At 43.5% G+C, this 22,453-nt stretch overlaps 1 protein-coding gene across 18 annotated transcripts in view; it reads right to left on the bottom strand.

Moving 5' to 3' along the window:
- The window catches only part of PCBP3 (poly(rC) binding protein 3), a 275,338-nt gene that overhangs the window by 63,736 nt on the left and 189,149 nt on the right, over nucleotides 1-22,453 (bottom strand). For 15 of the 18 annotated variants that reach the window (XM_036242989.1, XM_036242987.1, XM_036242988.1 and 12 more), the window contains one exon: nucleotides 8,183-8,316. In XM_036242989.1, coding sequence (XP_036098882.1) covers nucleotides 8,183-8,192 — 10 coding nt within the window. In that variant the 5' untranslated portion in view covers nucleotides 8,193-8,316. Of the gene's footprint in view, nucleotides 1-2,922; nucleotides 2,970-3,351; nucleotides 3,376-3,424; nucleotides 3,502-8,182; nucleotides 8,317-22,453 lie in introns of those variants that run through there. The other 3 variants (XM_036242998.1, XM_036243004.1, XM_036242992.1) reach the window with 3 other exon arrangements.

Below are 22,453 nucleotides of genomic sequence, written 5' to 3'. Positions count from 1 at the left end.
GGGTGCCCTTCCCCCAAAAATGACTCTTTTAAAAACTATGTTTTTTGTGAATCCTTGAGCTCATCACTTTGTCTCATATACACTGGTGTTTGGTGGGAGGAAAGGTTCTAAATTGGGTGTTTGTTTTTAATAGATACCTAACCATTCACTGAATAGTCTATCCACTCCTACTGATTTAAACACACACCAAGTTTATGAAAGCAGAACAGAACAAAATGAAGCCCACCTCCCTACAGGTCCATTTCCCTAGTCGTTCATGACTCCTATCTGATGGTTTCATGTCTTGTCCAGTAGGCTGTTTTTACACAGGTTTTTCTTTTCTCTTTTAGATTCTTTTGGATTGTTTTTAATGACAGCATCCCCCAATACATACATACACCTTTGTGTGGGGGTTGCACGCTCAGGGGACAGAGCCCAGAGCTTGGCAGAGGGTGTGAGCCTCTGGCTTCTAAGGTGGCTGCTCTGTTGCTCTGGAGCATGACCCCTGTGCCCAGCCAGGCCCCCAGAGATGTCCAGACCCTCAGATGTCCTGAGGGCCCCTTGCCACTCAAAAGAAAACCTGGGGTCATTCCCTTCTCAGGTAAGGGTGCCAAGAGGTATGGGCTCCTGCCTGCCTGAGCCCCAGTAAGCAGGACCAGTCTCCCCATGGTCCTGTCTCTTCTGGTTTTCTGTGAGACTCCTGCCCAGCAACAGGGCACATGGGTACTGCTTAGCAGTGGGGTCTTGCTGTGTGGCACAGACACAGATAGACAAATCTTATCAGACCTCAGCACCATAGGACAGACTTGTATACCAGGTCACATGTAATAGAAAACCCATGAGAACATATTACATGCTTCCACTGGCTCATATTTGACCTGAAGGATCATTAGATGGCTATGCTCAAAAGCACCATTACTTGGCTAGACACTCTCTGTCTCACTGCAGCCACAGGTCACATGCCCACTATACCAGGAGTGCCACATGACCACAGTCTACACTTCACTCCTGTGTGGTTGATCCTCTGACTCTCACACTTATACGAACATTAGCACCACCTGGAAAGTTTAGTAACTCAACCAGACCCCACCCCAGAATTTCTGACTCAGGCTGTCTACAGGAAGGGGCAGCTGAGAACCTGCCTCTCCAGAAAGTTTTCAGGTGATGGTATTGTCCAGGACCCTCTGGAGAACACTGCCCCTGTAATATTCATAAAATAGTGTAGCTGACACTCAGAAAGAAGGAAGCCCAGTGCTCTTTCGGTGGGCACACCACACCAGCTCTGCTGTAGGACAACCAGGTCACAATACCAGCTGCTGGTCCTCAGTCCCTGACCTCAGAGGTTCCACCTGGGCCAGAATGAAGATGTGTCTTCAAGAGCTCCAGCTCTGTGGTGCTCAAGACACCAAACCTTCCTGAGGTTTCTTCACATGGTAACATCTGATTTGTGGCAGGTGGGTTTCTACCTCTCATGCAGATCCTGGGGGTCTTATATGAGACCCCTGACATGTGAAGCACTGAAGGTCAGAGGGCACCTGCAGAAGGCCAGCCAGGACCAACTCCATCATGTTCCCTTTTCATTTCCCAAATGAATCAAGGCCAAAAGCAATGAGTTTTCTGTGAAAACACTAACCCTATGTCTCCCCTCCCAGGACAGTGTGAAAGAGAAAGACGTGCACAGTGGAGACAGTTGGGGGCAGAGACCAGCTGTGACCAGTGTGCCATTCCTCCTGCTTTATGAAAAACACAAAGGGGCCATAGCCAGTTGCTTCTGCATTATTGTATTTATGTTACTTCTGGAAAAACAACAGTCTATTCTGCTGTAAGAAAGGAAAATCAACATCTCATAACACTTGCCAGGGCACAGACAGCAGTTCTCATTTTCCCCCTAAAGGCAATAATTTGGGGGTATAACTTTGTAATTTTATTAACATAAACATACCAGAGTGTCTCAGTATTGTTACCACATGAGATGACTGAATGGTTACATTAAGACAATGGGGACACATGTCAGGTACAGCAGGAAAAGGAGACTGTTAAAAACTGCATCAAAATACATGGGACCTTCCTCAGACATGAAAAAAATTTTATAACCATAAATATAAAAAATACTAAAGTCCTCTGCCTTATCTTAATAAAATAGTAGACAGATTTCCCTTTCTTCAAGATTGGAAAATGGATAAGAAAGCTCTTTAGAAACATTACATGAGATTGCTTCAAAGGCTGCAGTTGGAAGGAACTGGACATCATCCTAAATAAAGAGTACTTGCACCACGCATTATTTTCAAGAAGAGAAAAGCTTCTTTTCTTACTAAGGGTGCAACTGTTCTTTTATGTCTAAAATGTAGAGGAATTCATGATCTGAAGCATTTACATTTACTTCTATGAACTTGGCCATAGACCCATGTTTCTGCAAAGTTAGTTAAAATACAAATAAAATATTAAATATTTTATCTATGAAAGGTAAAAAACTTTTTTTCTGATAAAACATAAATCAAATACCATTATGACTTTGGTTCTGTTAAGCTATTTCTGGAAACATGTTTTCCCAGCAAATCCAAATAGAAGATATAACTTGTCTCAGTTTGGAACCAGCAACTAGCCCACTATACAGATATTGCAGATATTTTATTCTCTTCATTATTTGACAAAATATGTCCAGCAGAAGGATCCTGAACTAATGGGATGTCTTAGTTCATTTATAGGACAGGCAAAAAACCAAAATTTTGTTATTTATAGGCTACAAAATTCAGGTTAGTTTTACACTTCTAAACTATTATACAGTCCAAATCTGCTTTATCACAAAATAATCACGTTCACTGACCTTCCCAGAGATAAAAGAATTATGTTATTTCTCAAGATAAGTATCACACTCCAAAGTGCATGTTCTCCATCCAGTAATAATATACAAGCATTAACATTATTCTGATATGCAGATCTCACCATGCATTCATGCTACTGGAAGCCAACAGCTCACGGGTTTCCTTGAGAGGCAGACACTCCCAAACAAAGGCGCTCAGCACCTGAGAGTGCAGGACTCCGCTTTACAGGGATAGCTGATGTTTCCGAGCATAAGAATCATATTCCTACACCTACCCGACTATCATTGATGACAAACATCTGTAAAATTACATGTTCATTTTTCTACATAATAACACTTTAACATTAGAGTGCTAATAGTTGACTCTGATCCTTAAAAAGGAACCAGATTCGTGAAATAAAGAACCCATTGTGAATATCCTCATCTGAATGTCTAGAACTATCTATAACTATGACACCCTGTCCACTTCCCCATCCCTAAGCAAAGCACCGCAACATTGCAGTAGGACCTCCCAACACTTCCTGATGACCTACACCCACCCCACTCCTCACCCTGGGCTCCGTGTGGATAGAGTCCATCCTCCTTGCCAGGCTGGTGTTGGCCAGGCCCCAAGCACCCCCTTACCTCCGAACACAGCAGCTATGAAAAATCGGGCAGGAATGGGTGGATGTGGCTATCAGACAGATGGTCACTCTCCCCGTTTAGAGGAGAAAATTAGAGTGATGTTTTGTTCTAAACCAAAGGAGGCTACAAATCCCATTGGCCTCAGGTTGGAAACCTCGTGACATGGGACCAGGCACATGTGACCTACTTTTTGCCCAACTCCCCTCGTTCTGTTGGAGGGGTGCGCCTGGCACGGATGTGCTGTCACTTCAATGACTCCTTCCCCCAAACAGGGGCCACCGCACAAATGCCTGCAGGACATCCAGTGTAGCAGCTAAGCTCTTAGAAAGGAAGGAGTGGGTGAGGGGACCCCATGGCCCAATATTAATAAAAATTCAGCTCTTAAGACTTGAGCTGTCACTGCCACTGTCAGCTGTCTGCCGTGTATAGGCCTCACATGAAGCCGGTCCTACTCATACATAGAGGGCTTGGCCCTGGAACTGTAGGGTGAGGCTCTTCCTCACCAGGATGAGGGGCCTGAAATGACACCAACAGCGAATCCTCACCTTTCTCATTTTTTCTTCACTGTTATCTAGAACTTACAGGTCTAGTCCTAAAGGCAAGCTGCACACAGAAGTTCAGCAATGGATGAGCCCTGTGCATCCTTCAGAGCCACCTAGATGTGCAGGCTCTGATCTGTGCAGTGTGGGGTGGAAGGGTGGACAGGACCCCAGGAGTGAACATGGAGAATGCACACTGGTCCACCCATCAGGATGGGCACTTCTGCCACCAAAAAAGAGAAAGTTGGCCTCCAACTCTACCTTTCACTAGTTATTACCTATATCTCTTCATTTCATATGAAATCAGGCACAGAAAAAATGACAAAACACGTATCAGGCAGTCGTATAAATATGGAGGCAGAGTGGACTTGCTGGCTGTGAGGATGGGCATGTGTTTGGCCAGGGGGGCACTGAGCTGGCCACTATGCGTGCCCACAAACTACGCTGTGGCTTTCTCACACCAGCAAAGGCACACAGAGAGAAAGGGGAAGGGCATGTAGGTATCACTGACCAAGGTCAGCCTCACTGTTCTTTACAGGAAAAAAATTTTTAAATAACACAAGTACTCAATACAATAAACAGATGATGTATTATAGAATTATATACCTGAAATGTATATAATTTTATTAACCAATGTCATCCCAATAAATTCAATAAAAATTTATAAATTAATAAAATAACACAAGCACTGGATGCTCATAACAGAAAACAATAGAAAAATGCATATATGCAAAAATAACCTTTAATTACCAAGAAAGACCACCAGTGATAGTGATATATTTTTAAAATCTACCTACTCAGGCTTTTCTCTAATAGGTATGTGTTACTAGATTTTTAACAAAAATAGGACCAAACCACCCATGATTATCCTGTTTTTCTCACCATTATACATAAAATATTTTCCTATGTCAATGTATTTAAATCTACATAATAGTGATCAAATTCCCATAGTATTCTATTTTATGCATAAATTTTATGCCATTTTTTGTGTACGAACATAACCAATCTACTGAAATTGTGTATCTAGGTTTTTTAATTATTACATTAAACAATGCTTTGATTAAATAATAATTATTTAATTAAAGATTAAATAATAATCTTTGGGCATACCTCTTCATGTTCCTCTCTTACTTCCTTGGAATACATATTCATAGATATAATTTCTGGGTTAAAGGATACACATGCTTGAAGCTCTGTCATGCAGTGACAAACTGGCTCAGCCAGCTGCACTCCCTGTACCCCACCCCCAATTCCAGAGCAGGCTCTGTTATCAGTGACCGGTGACAGACTAAGCCAAGTCCTGGGGACATCAACATTCATTGTCCAGGCAGAAGAGGAAAATGCTAACAGTGAACATTAAGACAGGCCCTTCTGTATGTCTGGCACTGTCGGCTAACTCACTCCTCCCAGCAGCTTTCCGCGTAGGATCTGTCCTTATTCCTCCAGAAACAGCAGCACAGTCACTCATGGCTTGCTCATAGTCATAATGCTCAGGCCATCGAGGGCCCACCCTCTTGCTCAATGGGTGTCCGACAGTATCAAGTGTCGCTGAGAGAATGTGGGGGAGGACTGAACACTGACCTTTGGGTCTGGCAGGGGCAGATCTGTGAACTTTGTCAAGGCAGGTCTGGTGCAAGATGAACAAGTGGTGACAGCAAGGTGACAGTTGTCAAAGAGATAGAGATGGGTGGTTACTACAAGTGGATGTGCCACCAAAGAGTGTGCCCACATGTTAATATGTGGTAGCAGCAGAGAGGGAGAGCAAGGTAGGAGCCAAACTTTTGAAGAGGTGAGAGGAAAGGAAGCAGCAAGCAGAAGGGACATGAAGGACCAGGGTCATCAGCTGAAGAGGAGGAGCTGAGGGTGCAGGGACCAGAGAGGAGATAAGGAGGTATGGTCCAGAGATTGAGGAAAAATGGGGGACAGTAGCATCCACGGCACCAGAGGCAGACAAGCTACCGCTAAGCTGAATGCTGCTGAAAGGGTCAAGGCCAGGGAGAGAACAGAGGATGTGACTGCAGGCGGTTTCAAGGGTAGAGGGTATTTTGCCAGTGGGGTTGGGGAGGGGAGGAATAAGAAGGGACAGAGGAAGCACACTGTGAGCACTATGCTTCTAGGGGGTTGGCCAGGTCAGGGGCTCAGTGGCTTTGTGTTCACTGGAATGAGTCAGGCTAAGCAGTTAGTCACCTCCTCCATATCTGTGGGTTTTCTGTCTTAGTGGATTCCACTCATTACTTCTGCAGCCATATCCTGTGCATACATAGGCTCATATGTTCAACAAGGAGCACATGAGTACCTGGCAAATATGGCCAGGCCAAGGGCAGGCAACAAGCAATGCAGGTCTTATGGATGTGGGCAAGCTAGAAAGGCGGTAGAGGGCCCAGCAGGGAGCCCCTTCGGCTCCTGGCCTGGGGGTGCTCCCAGCCTATCCTCCACATGTACCTGAAGAACACTGTCAGCCCCAGCTCTGGTTTACATAACCAGCCTGGCTCTTGACCACAGCCTGGGACATGCTAGTGGTGTGAAAAGAGCCATTTCCTTCGGCTCCTCTTCAAACCCAGAGCAGATTTGCAGTCCGCTATGACCAGTCATTGATGTGCAGCTGACATAGACACCTGGAGGCTGAAATGGTTTTAACCTTCCTCCATGGAAAGAAGAACAAACAAAGCAAAGATAAAACAGCACAGGACACAGGCTTACAGAATTGGGTCAAGCACCACGGGATTAAAAATGCTGATCTGCAATTCAAAAAACACCAAAACCAGACAGACAGCATCTGGACGGGGTGGGCAAGGAAGCTGGTGCTGAGAGGAACAGCGAACCTTCAGAGAGTTGACCAGGGGGTCCTTATTAAGTCTTGTGACTTTTTAAGATGCACATGTTCTTTGACAAGCACCTGGGAGGTATGTTAACTCATGTTTGAGGTATGTTGAATGTTTGTGTTGGGAATCTGGATTAATACATAAAATAGCTTGAAGCAGATTCCTCGTGGCCGCTGTTGTGCCTATAGGTGAAAAAAGCATCCTCGAGTGTATTCTTAAGGCTTTGGCAGTGCCTCACAATGTAAAACATATGGAGGAATAATCTAGAACTGGGATGGAGAGAATCAAGACATGTGAGCTGCAAAAAGAACCTCTGAGGCCTCAATTTACAGGTAGAAACTGAGGCCAGAGAAAGTCAGTCCTACAGGCTCAGAACCTTGAGGTCCATCAGAGAGAATGTGGACCTTAGGGTGTCGGGACAAATGGCAAGCAGCATGCAGAATACATGTTCCTGCACACATGTACACTGGCATAGAGACACACATGCTCCTCCACACAACCCACACTCATGCACACCCACATTCATGCACACACGCACATACATTTCTACACCTGAACATAAATGCACATACACTCCTGAAAACATGCACTCATACATATACATATGTGCTCCGGTACACATTCTTATGCACAATGGCACACATGCCATTGAACATACAATACTGTACACATGTTCACAAGCTCCTACACTCATGCATACATGTTTTTACACTTGTACACACATGCCCCTCCACACATTTCTATACCCATACACACACTTGCCTGCACAAATGGTCCTGTACCCACACATATACTGTTTCACTCTTGCACACACAGCAGGACTGCCAGCAGGACCAGGCCAGCTTAGCACGGGATCATGCTCGCGGCTGGTGCTCCCTCACAGGGAACCAGTAAAGAAGCTGACAACAGACCCAGCTCTTCAGATTACCCACCCAGCACTCTTTACAAAATAGCAGGATGAAGATCTACAGGGGTAAAAACAGGGAACACTTAGGGGAAAATAGTTCTAAGGGTTCCCATGCTCTTCAAAAATTTAAAGGAAAGAACCATGGAGAACCATTTCTGCCTCAGTGTCGACCTGCTCCTGCAAACGCAGACCAGCTTCTTCAAACGCCAACTCAACACAATGTGACTTCTTAAGAGCCAACAAGGCAAGAGGTTCCCTCCCCCATTATCATTGCATCAACTGCCTTTCTATATCAAACATTCCCTTTCATGGTCTGCTTCTCTCCCTGGCCTTGCTCCCCAGTTGACACCCTGTCATGGACTAAAGAGAGTGAAATGCAGATTGGACCACATGGAACAAACTTCATTTTCAAAGGTGAGTTTGACTTTGTTACATATATGCTTGGTAAACAAACAAATGAGCAAACAAAAGATATTTTACAGCAACTCACCTTCCCCCATAAGCGGCTCTAAGAGTCAGAGCAGATCCATAGACACAAATGTTGAGACTTGTCGTAACTTAGAGCATCATAACTGGAACTGGTGTTTTACGGAAGGCCTGACTTTTGTCATGGAACCCACCTACCTAAAACACAAAAACACAGGGCATATGAGCTTACAAATTTATAACCACTAGGGTCGACAGAATGGCGCCTTTTTTTTGCATTCAACAGAGCAGCAAACATGTCTTAAGCATTGAGGTACAAGGCAGGTGCAGAGTATGGAAATACAGTGCCAGTGCGGACTTACCAGGGAACACAGCCCTATTATAACACAAATGAGGGAGCTAGAAACATGAGGAGGCTTCCATTTTATAAATGAAAAGTCCACAAGAAGTTTATTTTTTGGTAAAACTGTGCAAACTTATGATACTGTAAATAAAACAATCAACTTTGTATTTATAATATTCAGTATATTTATGTGTATTTATACTGATTTTAAAATAGCATTTATGAAATTATATATTAATTTAAATACATAGTTGGTTTTCCACTTTCATGGCTAGTACAATAATTTAATTCAAACTCTTCCATTTCAACATGCAATTTTGTCCAAGTAGAGTCATCTTCCGTTCCATCTGATGTTTTTCCTGAGTGTATCATTTTCACGTTGGTTTAGCTAAGTTTCTTGACTTTTTACATTTTGAATTAATTTTACAGCTCAAACTGGAACTTTAATTCTCAGTCACAAGTACCCATTTTCATAACATCCTCTTTGCTATGGTTTTCGGTCTATTCCATAGGTATCTATTTATGACTCCTACAAATTATTGTTATAGACATCTTAAAAGGCTTGTTTACAATAGTGTCCCAACATTTGGAATTGTGAGCACCAAAAATAATTAGAAACCTATGTTAAACCTCTTTGCCTTTCTCTATGTCAATCAGGTAACCAACCACTTTAGGCAATAAAGCAACAGCAATGACTAAGTTTGTCTCAAGCTAAAATGTCTTGTGCATATATGTTGAGGTTCAAAATGAAATGTGAGAAAATACCACATGTAAGGAAATTCCATGTAAGATAAAGTAAAACCTCACTTTCTGCCCTGGCCAGTTTGGCTCAGCGGTTAGAGCGTCGGCCTGTGGTCCGGAGAGACCCAGGTTCGGTTCCCGCTAAGGGCACGTACCTCGGTTGCAGTTTGTCCCCGGCCCTGGTTGGTCGTGCGGGTGGCAGCCACTCGATGTGTCCCTTTCACATTGATGTTTCTCTCTCTCTCTCTCCTCCTCTCTCTCCCTCCCACTCTATCTGTACAAAAAATGTCCTCGGGTGAGGATTAAAAAAAACAAAAAACCTCACTTTCTTATGGGCACACAGCATCTCACTTGGGAAGACAGTGAGTACAGTCAAAGGTTCAACATGTTACTGATCAAAATATCAGAGAGGCCTTGATTATTGAGTTAGGTCTAGGGTCAACGAGTGAGAATTCATCAGAAAGCAATGGAAAAATTCTTAAGAGGGCTAAGACAATTCAATGGGAAAAGAAGAGTCTTTGCAACATATGGTGCTAGGAAAACTAGGTATCCACATGCAAAAGAATAAACTTATACCATATACAAAAATTAACTCAAAATGGATCAAAGACCTACACTTATGAGTTCCAACTAAAAAACTTTTAGAAGGAAACACTGAAATAAATATTTATGACATTCGATTTGGCAATGACTTCATGGATATGATGATACAAAAAAGCACAGGCAACAAACAAAAAAATCAGGTGAACCAGATTTCCTCAAAATTAAAAACTTTTATATATCAAAGGGCACTAATAAAAAAGTGAAAATATAACCTACAAAATAGGAGAAGACATTTGCAAATCATATCTGAGAAGGGATTAATATCCAGACTATATAGAGAACGTTCACAATTCAACAAATTGAAAAAAACAAAAACAACAAAAAATGTTCAAAAGATTTGGATACATGTTCCTCTAAGGAAGATATACAAATGGCCAATAAGCACATTATTAGTCATTAGAAGAAAAATGCAAATGAAAACCACAATAAGATACCACTTCATACCCACGTAGGATGGCAATAACAGAAGTAGTAGGAAGAAGAGGAGGAGGAAGAAGAAGTAAAAAAGCAGAAAATAACAAGTGTCAGCAAGGATGTGGAGTCACTGGAATCCTCATAAATTGCTGGTACAAATATAATGGTATAGCCACTTTGGAAATCAGTCTGGCAGTACCACAAAAATAAACAGAGAGTTACTGTATGACCTAACAGTTCTACTCTTAAGAATATAATCATGAGAACTGAAGATATATTCACATAAAAACTTGTACATGAATGTTTACAGCAGCATTGTTCATAATAGCAAAAAAGTGGAAAAACCCAAATATCCACCAACTGATGAATGGATAAACAAAATGTGACATATCCATACAATAAAGTACTATTTGGCCACACAAAAATGAAATGAAGGACTAATAGATCAACATGGATGAACTCTGAAAACATTATGCTTAGGGAAAGAAGCCAGATATAGAAACTGTCTCATCCCATTTACATGAAATGTGCAGAGCAGGCAATCCAGAGACAAAAAGTGGATTAGCATTTCCCAGGGCTGAAGTAAGAGGGGAATGAGAGTTATTAATAATGAGTATGAGGTTTCTTTCTAGGTGATGAACATGTTTTACAATTAGATAGTGGTGATGGGGGCCCAACTTTGTAAATATCTAGAAACTACTAAAATGTAAACTTTAAAAGTGTGAATTTTATAGTATGTGGATAATATTCGACTAAAAAACCCAAAGGTAATAAATACTCAAAAAAAAAGTTTAAAGCAATGGAAGAAACCTCCCATCAAATACAGCCAATTAACATGTGTTTATCTTCACCTTACAAAAACTGCACTAAAATGACACAAAGTAAAAAGGCACAAACTCACAAGCACTATGTCAGGAGAATCGAGAACAACCAACAAGCACTGGCAACACAATCCTGGAACCTAGACAGTGGATGAATAAGTGGTGACTAATATAGCTAAGCCTATCAGGGAGAAGCCACAAAGAAACCCTGGTTTACATCACAGATTCTAGAAGGCTGATGTGTGGCTCACAAAGTAAGATGGGGAGGTCAGGGAATAAAAATAATTTACATTTTCTGAAAGAAAACTTCAGGCCCCCAAAATCCTAATCATTAGGTGAGAATTCTTCTCTTCCCATGGACAGCTGGAGGTTCACCGCTGGAAGAGGGTGATTCACTTCAGGGTATGACAACTAGCAGTTCTGAAGATAGGGAAATGCTGAGATTAAAACTGGGTTGTTACATGGAATAAATAGACAAATAATGAGAACTCTTGCCCCCTTCTCCCAAGAGGCTCTCAGAATGCTAGCAGACAAGGATTATTCCCTCAATAAATTACATACAACAGAAACAGTATAGACAGCAATCTCTGATACCAATGCAATCAAACCAGAAATTAATGAACTTCAACCAAAGGGCAATTTACATTGTTTTAGAAACATCAAAGGAAACTAGTTTACTAAATATAAAAAGCCCTATGTCACTAAATTGGTAAGGAACACCATGAGACCAGAAATCTAGACAGTGATGTGACAAGCAGACACATTCATGCAGTGACCCATTTCTTCCAACATCACCAACACATGTCAGGGAGCCAGGGCCACCCAGCACCCTGTGGAGTTAGATATAAATAATGATGAAATCTCAGAGACTCTGCTGTTTGCTTTTCAAAATTCAATTAGGTCCTGGCCAGTGTGGCTCAGTTGGTTGAGTGTCTTTCCATGCACTGCGAGGTCCCTGGTTCGATTCCCTGTCAGGGCACATGCCTGGGTCTCAGGCTCGATCCCCGGTAGGGGGCATGCAGGACGCAGCTGATTGATGTTTCTCTCTTTCGTTGATGTTTTTCTCCCTCTCTCTCCCTCTCCTTCATCTCTCTCTAAAATTAATAAAAACATATTTTAAAAAAGAATTGGGAGGCTGGATCTGCTCTGTGACCTCCTGCTCCTGTTAGCCATTAACTGTTTTTTAAAAAAACCCACACAGTTGATATTAGGAAGGGAAACAGATCAAACGAGGGACATGACTCCTTTCCTCACCTCTATGGTCTTCCTTTGCTGCACGACCCACTTAGGAACAGCAGAAGCCATGGTTTTTAACATCTTGCTGAACAGGCTGCCACAACAAATCAGCTTCAAAGGACTAGTCCCCAAGGACGTCACATCCCCTCCTGGGCATAGTCCAGACAAAAGCAGCCCATTAAGCTGCAAACTTCACACATGCCAGCAGACATGCACTCACACGTGTGCACTTGGGGCATGCAAAGCTCATATGGTTATTCATGTTCCGGTACAGGGCATGGGCTCCACCAGGAGTTTGAAATATCAGACAATCAAAAGGCTCAGTTCTGTCCTACCTGCTCCCACTGGCCTTCCCCTATGCCTTCATCTTGCCAGGAGAGGGTGAGTGAGGGGAGGGCGGCTGAGGATGGTGTAGAGAGAGAGAGAGGCCATGTTGGGTGGGGTGTTTTAGGCCATTTTAAGAATGGGAACAGGAGGATTCTGCAGAAAACCAGGCTCTGAGAGGGTTTTGAGAAAAAAAAGGAGGCATGATAAATCATGATATTTTAACACGAGCAACCTGGCTGCTGGTGTAGAAAACAGGCTGAAGGTGAAGAGGGGCAGGAGAAGAAGCCAGGAGAGAATTTAGGAAATTAAGCAATAATCTAGTCAAAAGATGATGTCACTGTATGTGCATCCAGGAAGTATGCAGTGGCTGTGAAGGCCCAGAGCTGGGAATTTGGTCTGATGAGCAACACCCTAGCCAAATCAGCAAACAGCCCATCCAGCAGGAGATGCCAACATGCTACTGTGTTACAGTTCATACAGTCTAGTGACAATATAATGAAGAAGCAGAATACATGAAAACACACAAACATGATAGTGTGTGTGTGTAAAATGCCGCACCTGCCATTTAGTTATTATTTATTTATTTATTTATTTGTTTATTATCCTCACCTGAGGACATTTTTCCATTTTTTGTTCAGATAGAATGGGGGAGAGAGAGAGAGAGAGAAACATCGACGTGAAAGGGACACATCGAGTGGCTGCCACCCGCACGACCAACCAGGACCGGGGACAAACTGCAACCGAGGTACGTGCCCTTAGCGGAAACCGAACCCGGGTCTCTTTGGACCACAGGCTGACACTCTAACCACTGAGCCAAACTGGCCAAGGCTGCACCTGCCATTTAGAGGTTCCTCCTTCTCCTCCAGCTCTGAGAGAACAACAACAAAAAAATTTGGCCATATTCTGACTCACTGTGCAAGTTTCAAAAATGTTGAAGATGGGAAATAAACAGACAAGGCTTTCCACCCACTTAGCAATTAAATTAGAAATCATTAGCAAAAGATAACTTTGTAATCCCCCTAGACAGAACATCTTTTCCATGTTTCTCAATAAGAAATGAACAGGACAACATCATAATGAAATCAGAAAATAATTAGACCGCAACAATAATAAAATTACTACATGCCCGAATCTGAGGCAAGAAGCTAAGATAGAGTTCACAGGAAAAGTTACAGCTTTAAAAGCGTATATTATGAATAAAGAAAGGCAAATATTAATAAGTAAAAATCCTTTAAGAAGTTAGAAAAATAACAGAAAGTATCCATAGAAAGTAAAAAGAAGGTAATAGTATAGTTCAGAAAAGAAACAAGAGCCAATTGAGGAAATGAACAAATATAAAATTTATTTCTTCAATAAAGGTCTAAGTATATACAACCTGCTGACATTGATCAGAAAAAACATCTAGAAGGTACAGATGATATTAGTAATTTAAAAGAAGACAAGGGCTCCTGTTTCTGGACAAGATAAAGGAAATACATTTTTCCCTATTCTTCCTGCTGAGTCCAACTAAAACTCTGGATATTAAATATGAAAAAGAAAAGAAAATCAACAAATACTAAACACTGAAAGTACAGAGATGCTAGAATTCTCTGACAAGGATTGTAAAGCAATCATCATAAAAATGCTTCAAAGAGCATTTATGAACATGAGCATTTATGAATATGCTTACAGCAAATCTCTAAGAAACATCACAAAGAAAGAGGAGATGTGAAGAACAATTGACAAAGTACCAAAAGTCAACCAAAATGAAATCAACAATGTCTATATCCCTACGGTCATTAAAGAAGCTGCATTTGTAATAAGGAGCTTCAGAAAAAGAAATCTCCAGGTCCAGATGGTTTGTTTCACTGAAAAATTTTAAAAACCATTTACAGAAAAATGAACTACAACTTTAGACAATCTTTTGGAGAAAACAGAATAGTTTCCAACTCATTTTGTGTGACTCCTCTCATCCTGATACCAAAACCAGAGAAAAAGACAGTACACAAAAAGAAAACTACAGACCAATCTCTCTCATAAACAGAGGCACACATAATTTTTTAAAAATTTAAATTAGCAAAATGAACCCAGCAATGTATAAAAGAACCATAAATCCAGGTATGCAAGGTTGGCTCCATATCAAAAATCATTCAATATAATCCACCATATCTATAAGCTAAGCTAACATTGTGCTGAAGATCATAGGGTCTGTGGAACATAAAACAACGTTCTCAGTTCCTCCCTGAGGCAGACAAAGTTCCCTACCCCACTGTGTCACACATGACCAGCACCTGCTCTACCCAAATGTGAGCATAGGTGGCACAGGTCACTTTGCTGCCCTAGTGACAAGCATCCTGAGGATGTCCAGCAGGACTTCAACTGACCCAACACTGATGTGTGTGACATGTGTGAACCACAGAGACCTAAGCCATGCTGACAATACGGAAACCACTGGGGGTACAGGGCCTCCATACAGTGGGCTGGGCAGTGATACCAGAGGTTAGGATTACAACAGAGCACAAAAGCAACAATCACTTGCCTGCCAGAGCAAAATCAGACAGTATCCTAACAGTTAGGAGGGTGCCTTCATTCTAAGGGGCCATATTGAAGGAGGTACAGAAAGAGAAAAACCCAGGAGAGAATGGAGTGTGGGCTGGTGGCAGCACAGACAAAAGAACCTGATGGGAGGACTAGAGGGCGGATGGTGCAGCTTCCCCACAGCCAGAGGGCAGCCACCCTCAAAACTTTTGATCTCAAGACCCCTTTACTCTCTTAAAAATCACTGAAGACACCAAAGTGCTTTTGTTTGTGTGGATTCCATCTATCACTATTTACCTTATTAGATGAAAACTGAGGAACCAATCACTTCGAGTGGACTCGAATGCAAATTATGGACTCTGAGTAATCATGATGTGTCAATGTAGGTCCATCAATTGCAACCAATGTACCCTCTTGGTTAAGGGTGTTGATAATGGGGGAGGCTGTGCCTGTGGGAGGTGATGAGGGATGTATGGGAAATCTCTGAACCTCCCACTCAATTTTGCTATGAACCTAAAACGGCTCTAATAAAAAAAAAATCAAAACCCTTAATTTAAAAAATTCAGTTTGGTTCTTTCTTACATTTATTTATTTGCTGAGGTTTTTCTAGTTTTTCATGTGTTTATAATTGCTGTTGGAGCATTTTTATGATGGCTTCTTTAAAAGCCTTGTCAGATAACTTTACCATCTGTATCACTTCAGTGTTGGTGTCTGTTGACTGTCTTTTCTCATTCATGTTGAGTTTTCCTGGTTCTTAGTATATTGAATGACTTTACACTGAAATTTGGGAACTGGGATATCACATTATGGGTCTTATTTAAATCTGTTTCCTCTGGCCTCCTCAGACTCCATTCCAGCAAGGAAAGGCTCTGGTACTGCCCTTGTTGCTACCAGGTTGGGTAAAGGACCAAGTTCCCCACTCTGCCTCTGCTGACACCCTGGTTGGGGCCCCATCACTGCTAGGCAGGTGGGGGAGTGCTGGCTCCCCAGTTGGCCCCCACTGAGGGGGGCTTCTTTAGAGCCTAGCAAGGATGAAAACATGGGACTCCCATCCAGCCTTCTCTGATGCCAGAGTGGTTGAGACTGGAGCACCTTGGTATATATAGCCTGGCATTCTCCACTGGGCCTTTCCTGGCAAGGGTGCATCTGGGGCCATGGTTTGAGGGGAATGTTTGGCCAGAGTAAAGCACTTCTTATTTGAGGTTTCTATCTGGCTAGGCCCTTTTGCTTAGAGAGAGGCTATTTGGATTTTCTTTGTTTTTGGTCTGTACCCACTGGTGTTTCAGGTTTCTGAGTTGTTCAGCCAGCCCTCAGTCTGGGACATGTGAGACAGAAGGAAACCAAGGGTACCACTGTGTCCTTCCTCAGGTCCCCAAGTCCCCTGGTTGCTCTGTCTTTGTCTCTCCACTTTTCAGAGAGTTCCATGCTTGTTTTACATGCTATCCCCAGGGTTTTAGTTGCACTCAGTGGGAAGAACAGGAAAGTACCTCCATTCCATTCTCCTGGGAACAGAAGCCCATGGCCTGTTTTCCATCCCCACAGACAAGTCTATACCTAAAGAACATTGTGGAAGTGACACCACAGAATAGGGATGCTCTGACATCTGCTTCTTTCACTTACCTACAGTAAAAAATAACATAGGGTACCCACACTCCCCTGCCCTAAACAGGCCAAATCCTCAAGGACCCTCGTCCAATGACAATGGACTGCAGTTCAGCCAGACTAATCAGTCATCCTCTCACCCTTCTTTGACACCCTCCCCCCAGCCCTGGGTGCCCCCCCCCCCCCACATATGGGCTTTCCACAAGGGCAGCATGCCCTGCTGGTCTTGGGCATCCTTCCAACAGGGAAGTGAGAGGTCAGTGTGCCCTCCTACCCTGGCTGCCCTTTCCTCTCACCTCCTGAAGGTTTTTTATCCACAAGAGGCTCAACTGAAATAGCTGAACCAGAGGTACAGCTGCAGTCCCAAGGAGCTGGTATCCCAGGGAACCCGCCTCACAAAGCATCTTCCTCTAGACTCTGAAGGGACTTGCCCTCCACATTAGAGCCTCCAGGGGGATGTTCAGGCTGCTGAGAGACCCCACCAGGACCACGTCAATGAGCACCGGGACAAGGCCTGGGCCTCGTGTTTGTAAAGGCTGCCCAGGACCTACTGTGCAGCCCCAGGTGGGGCAGGTGGGCCGCTTGTTGGGCCACGGGACTGAGGGGTGCGCCTCAGGGACTGAGGGTGACTTCTCTTCAGTTGCCCACCTGTGAAATGAGGGGCTTGGAGGTTTGTAAACATTTCCTTTCCAAAACAATTTGTTCAGATGCCATAAATATCACCATAAAGGGGGTCTCCTCAGGAAGTTCAGACCTCTTCTGCTGGTAAAATCTCATCTTTTTCAATGGCCCCTAAGCCCTGCGTGAATTTCTTGAGGCTCCTCCTGCATACACAGGATCATCTACACTCTTGCCGAAGCAAGAGATTGAATGGAAGAGAAGGCCTTGGCAGGTGTGAAATGAAGAAGCAGCAGACCAACCTGGGAGCCAACCCCAGGATTTCATCATAAGGAACCATCATTGCTATCAATACCCCTCAGAAATCCCCCCCTCCCACCCACATGCCTTAAAGACAAAACTGGGCAGGGAGGATGAGAGCCCATGGCTTGGCTGTAGGAGCAAGCAGGGTTTTACTGCATGATCCCAGGCCCACTCAGGGCTGCATGGCTGTGAATGGGCAAACCTGATGACAGGGTGTAGGGAACATAACATCAGTGTGTTCCTCTGCTTCCATGAGTGTGAGGACTCCGGATGCAGCTCTGAAAGTACCCTTTCTGCCATGACTTGGCTTAATGCCTTAAGAGAATGAAAAAACTATACAAAAAAAGAAAGGATAAAAGAAACCAGAGATCCAAAAGGTATAGCAAGAATTTGAGTGTTTTAAAACCCCAGATGCTCTGTAAACTAATTTGCAGTTCAGTGTAGTTTTCTGGAATTGTCTAACGTGTTCTAGAAAAATAAGGAGGGAGGTGAGATTTCTGGGAGACAGAGTGAGGGCAAGGCAAATCCTGTCCCCCAAAACAATAATAAAAAATACACAAAACTGTCCAAAAATAACATTTTAGGATGTTGAAAAATCAACCAAAGGCATGTAACAGATTGAGAAGCACTTATTCTAGGAAACCTACTGAATCTTGGGTCCCACGGCAAAGGTGGAAGCCTTTTTGTCGCAGGTGTCTAAGCACAACCGCTGAGTAGGCATGGGTGAAGACAGGTTTGCTCACAAAAGCAAAGTCCCTAGGAAGTCAGCCTTAAAAACAAACAAAGGACACCCTGGCCAGTTTGCCTCAGCAGTTAGAGCATCGGCCAGTGGACCAGAGAGACCCGGGTTTGGTTCCCGCTAAGGGCATGTACCTCGGTTGCAGTTCATCCCCACCCCGGTTGGGGTCGTGTGGGTGGCAACCAGTCAATGTGTCTCTCTCACATCGATGTTTCTCCCCCCACCCTCCCACTCTACCTGAAGATAAATGTAAAAACGTCCTCAGGTGAGGATAAAAAATAATAAAACATAAAAATAAATAAATAAACAAAGGACACTGAGCAGGGAGATCATACTGTGGAGAAGACAGGTTCCACAATTTTTCAGGCAGCAGGAATCTCAAAAGTGTGACATTTGTAAAGAAGAGTTATCACAGTTCTTTTGTTCCTGACAAACCAACATTGCTCAATGACACGGGCAAACATAATTGGGTATCCTGGACCACAGACATCTGTGTTGACATGCTTTGGTTTGCTGTAAGAATGCATGTGCATGCATATGTATGTGCTTAGGTGTGTGCAGCATGTATGCATGGTGGCAGTACAATCAAACCTACAGAGCAACCTGATGCCAAGAGAACTGAGTTGCCTTGTGTGCTAGGGCTGCTCCACACAGGCAAGACCACAAGAGAACACTTCTGGATAGAAGTATTGAGGGCATAGCACAGCTATGGATGACAGGGAAGAGGTACAGGTGGAAGGCAAGAACAAGGAAGCTGGAGGTCAATCCTGGACATGGTAAGTGAGGGCTGAACCCCTTCCTGGGCATGAGCAGGAAGTGGAAACTCAAGCTGGAGCTCAGAGCGAGCTGGGTTGGAGATAGAACCGGAGTTGTCATGCCAAATGAAACAGTGCTAAGGCCCCAAGCAGAGTCAAGAACCAGGCCCCAGGACAATGTGGCTGAAAAGGAGAATAGGAGAGCGACACAGCCAGCACACACCAACAAGCCAAGAGAATAGTGAGGTGGAAGGAACAGGCCATGCATGAAATACATATGCTTTCTAAGGGCAGGTTCTGCTTCTAACAGTACCAAACCCACCAAGTTCACCTGTAAGGAACAGGCCTGCCAGCTCTGGACATGAGGATTCTTTGTCAGGAAAGAAGTGGCTGAACAAAAGACAAGTGGGAAATTTTTGTTCCCCCTCAGAGTGCACTTTGGACACATGGTGGAGTGGAACACTCACTCCAGCCTGTTGGCAGGCTATCCCCGCTTCTCCTCAGCATCCTATGCACAATGATGTCGTTCCACCCTGAACAGGGCCTTCTCCAAAGAGGCGCAAAGGATGTTGGTCAACAGAGCCTCCCAAACTCAACAGGGGCAGTTCTTAACAATCTATGTATTGCTAGAAGCCTGACACAGCAAAGCCAGAACTGAGTATGGAGCTACCTTGGTTGCAAGACTCTGGCCACTAGGTGGCAGCAGAGCTCTGTGGTCTAAAGGCAGTCCTACAAAGGAGTACCAGGAGACTCACAGAAGTGTGTCCCCCATCCAGGTTTGGTCTCTGCAGCCTTTCCCGTTCTATCTAATTTCTTTATTCAGGACTTATCATTCTTTATTGTCCATAAACAATGGTCCCATTTCCCAGCTGTCAACTTCAAGGACAGCTAACATTGGCCCGGCTTCAACATACCTGCTGGGGGGGGTGTTCTGCCACATCCTTGCTGCTCCCCTCATCCTCCAGGAGCTTCCCATCCTCACACCACACATGGTCCTCACACTATGCCTGGTCCTTACATCACACACCACCTGCACATTATACACAGTGCTTCCCGGCAAAGCACACACACCTGCTGCCATCCTTAGGGTGTCAGCCTTATTTCCACATTGCACCCAGAAGCCAAGCTCACCTTCATTCCCCCTCACAGCCATTAGTCCCCTGAGCACTCCCTGCACTGCCCTCCCTGAAAAGCACAGCTCCACATGGAAATGTCCTCCAGGAATTCCGAGCACACCTGAAAGTGTATGCAAAAATATTTTTTTCTTCAAGGCAGCAGTGTGTTTTCAAACTTCTCTGAGCCAGAGAACTTTTTCTCTAAAAGCAGCTTTCTGCAAATGCTCAATACATGCATCAGTTTGTGTGTGCAGCCTGAAGAGAAGCCTGAATGAGACCCAGAGGTCATCTCATGGCTCCACTACAACTACAGATGCCCCTGCACTTCCCACGATGTTCTGGAAAGCACTGGAACAGGAGGAAGAAGTGAGGATTTGACATCTCAGACCAGAGTCCCAGAACCAACCTTCACCAACTAGGGCCCAAGGAGCAGTACTGTCTTGTTTGAAAAATGGGTACATTTCCACCCTACCTCTTCCCAACAAAGGTCTGCAGTGAGGACCGAATGAGGTAATGGATGAATACATGCTCTGAACACAGAGAGCTCAGTAGAGTATCATGTTCACCATATCATGTCAAAAGAAAACACTATACAAAAATTCAACCAAGAAATTGTACATATCTTAATTACTGTGGAAAATACTTATTGTCAGTCTTTCTTACTCCCATTAATAACATTCAAATAAACTGTTCTTATTACAATGCTCTTGTGAAAATGGTTTCCCCAAAGATGCCAGCAAAATACACTGGGCCCAGCCAGTACCCAGGGCCACCCACCGGGTAGGGAGTACCTCCAACACTCAGGCATGGGGTCTTGGTGAACACACAAAAAGGATACATATCAGAGGCCTTGTTTATGTATTTCACAGGTTGAAATACTTGCCATTTCAGTGCCCTGGGATGCCAGGAAGGCATAAGGCAAGAAGATGTGACAGGACCCAGGTCTAAAGAAGTACAAAAGCAAGGCTGCATGGGACACCTCCAAAGACCCCACTGGACCACCAGATACCCACACACCACAGATGACAAACCTCTCTTGGGCATCTTCCCCTCCAAACATGGGCTCTTACATTATTAGGCTTGTCAGGCTCATGGAGCCCTTGGAAATTTACCTCCTGCCATTTGAACCACCAGGAGACCAACTGCAAGACCCGCTGACAGGTGTGAGCCATCCTGTGTTGACCACCACCAAGCACACTGATTTCACTGGTGCAAGCCTCAGCTTCCTCCATGGCCATGACAGCCACCTACTCACAACTTCTCAAATTCAACCCAACATTTGCAAGATCTCGTTTGTTCCTCTCTTCACTTTAAAATTAACTTTTCATGCTGTAGTAACTAAAGGCACACAGCCCCTCTAAACCCAGTGTGCATGTGCATCTGCTCATCACTTCATGGCGCTGTGGGTTACATTTGCGATGTGAATTCAAATAGAAAGTTGTTCTTTTCACACCCTGTCAGAAGAAAGTGCACTTCAATTCACTCCACACACTCCACAATCAAGACATTACATGATTCATGAAAGTCTCTCTATCAAAAAGCAAGCAATCTTAATTCTGTATGTGCTAAGCAACAAAGCAACAAAATTTAGTAAGTAAAAACTGATAAAAATAAAGGATTACTAGGCAAATCCACAATTCTATTTGGAGACTTGAACACCCCACTCTCCATGACTGGTAGAACAACCAGACAGAAAATCACCAACAATATAGAACTTAACAACAACCACCAAAATGAGGTGTTAAACACTCTATTTGACAACAGCAGGACACATTCTTTCTAAGCACCCATGGAGCATTCACTGAGGTAAACCACATCCTCGGCCATGCAAATTTAAATAAATTATAATTCCACAGAGTGCATGTTCTAATTACAATGAAATCAAATGAGAAATAAATAACCGAAAGATAACAGGTATGTCTCTAAACTCTAGGAAATTTAACAACACACATTCAAATAATCCATGAGCCACAGAAGAAAACTCAAGTAAAATTTAAGATGTACACTAGACTGAACAAAAACGAAAATACAAAAATTTGTGAAACTTAGCTAAATAGTACTAAGAGGAAAATTTAGGACTAAGTGCTTAAATTAGAAAAGATAAATGGCCTCAAATCTGTAAGCTAAAATCCCACCTTAAGAAACTAGAAAAGGAACAAACTAGCCCCAAATCAAACAGAAAGAATGAAATAGTAACTATA

The sequence above is a fragment of the Molossus molossus genome, unplaced genomic scaffold (assembly GCF_014108415.1).
Source record: "Molossus molossus isolate mMolMol1 unplaced genomic scaffold, mMolMol1.p scaffold_m16_p_5, whole genome shotgun sequence".
NCBI classification, from domain to species: domain Eukaryota; kingdom Metazoa; phylum Chordata; class Mammalia; order Chiroptera; family Molossidae; genus Molossus; species Molossus molossus.
Note: the sequence above shows the minus strand (reverse complement) of the source record. Positions and strands in the feature narration are given on the sequence as shown.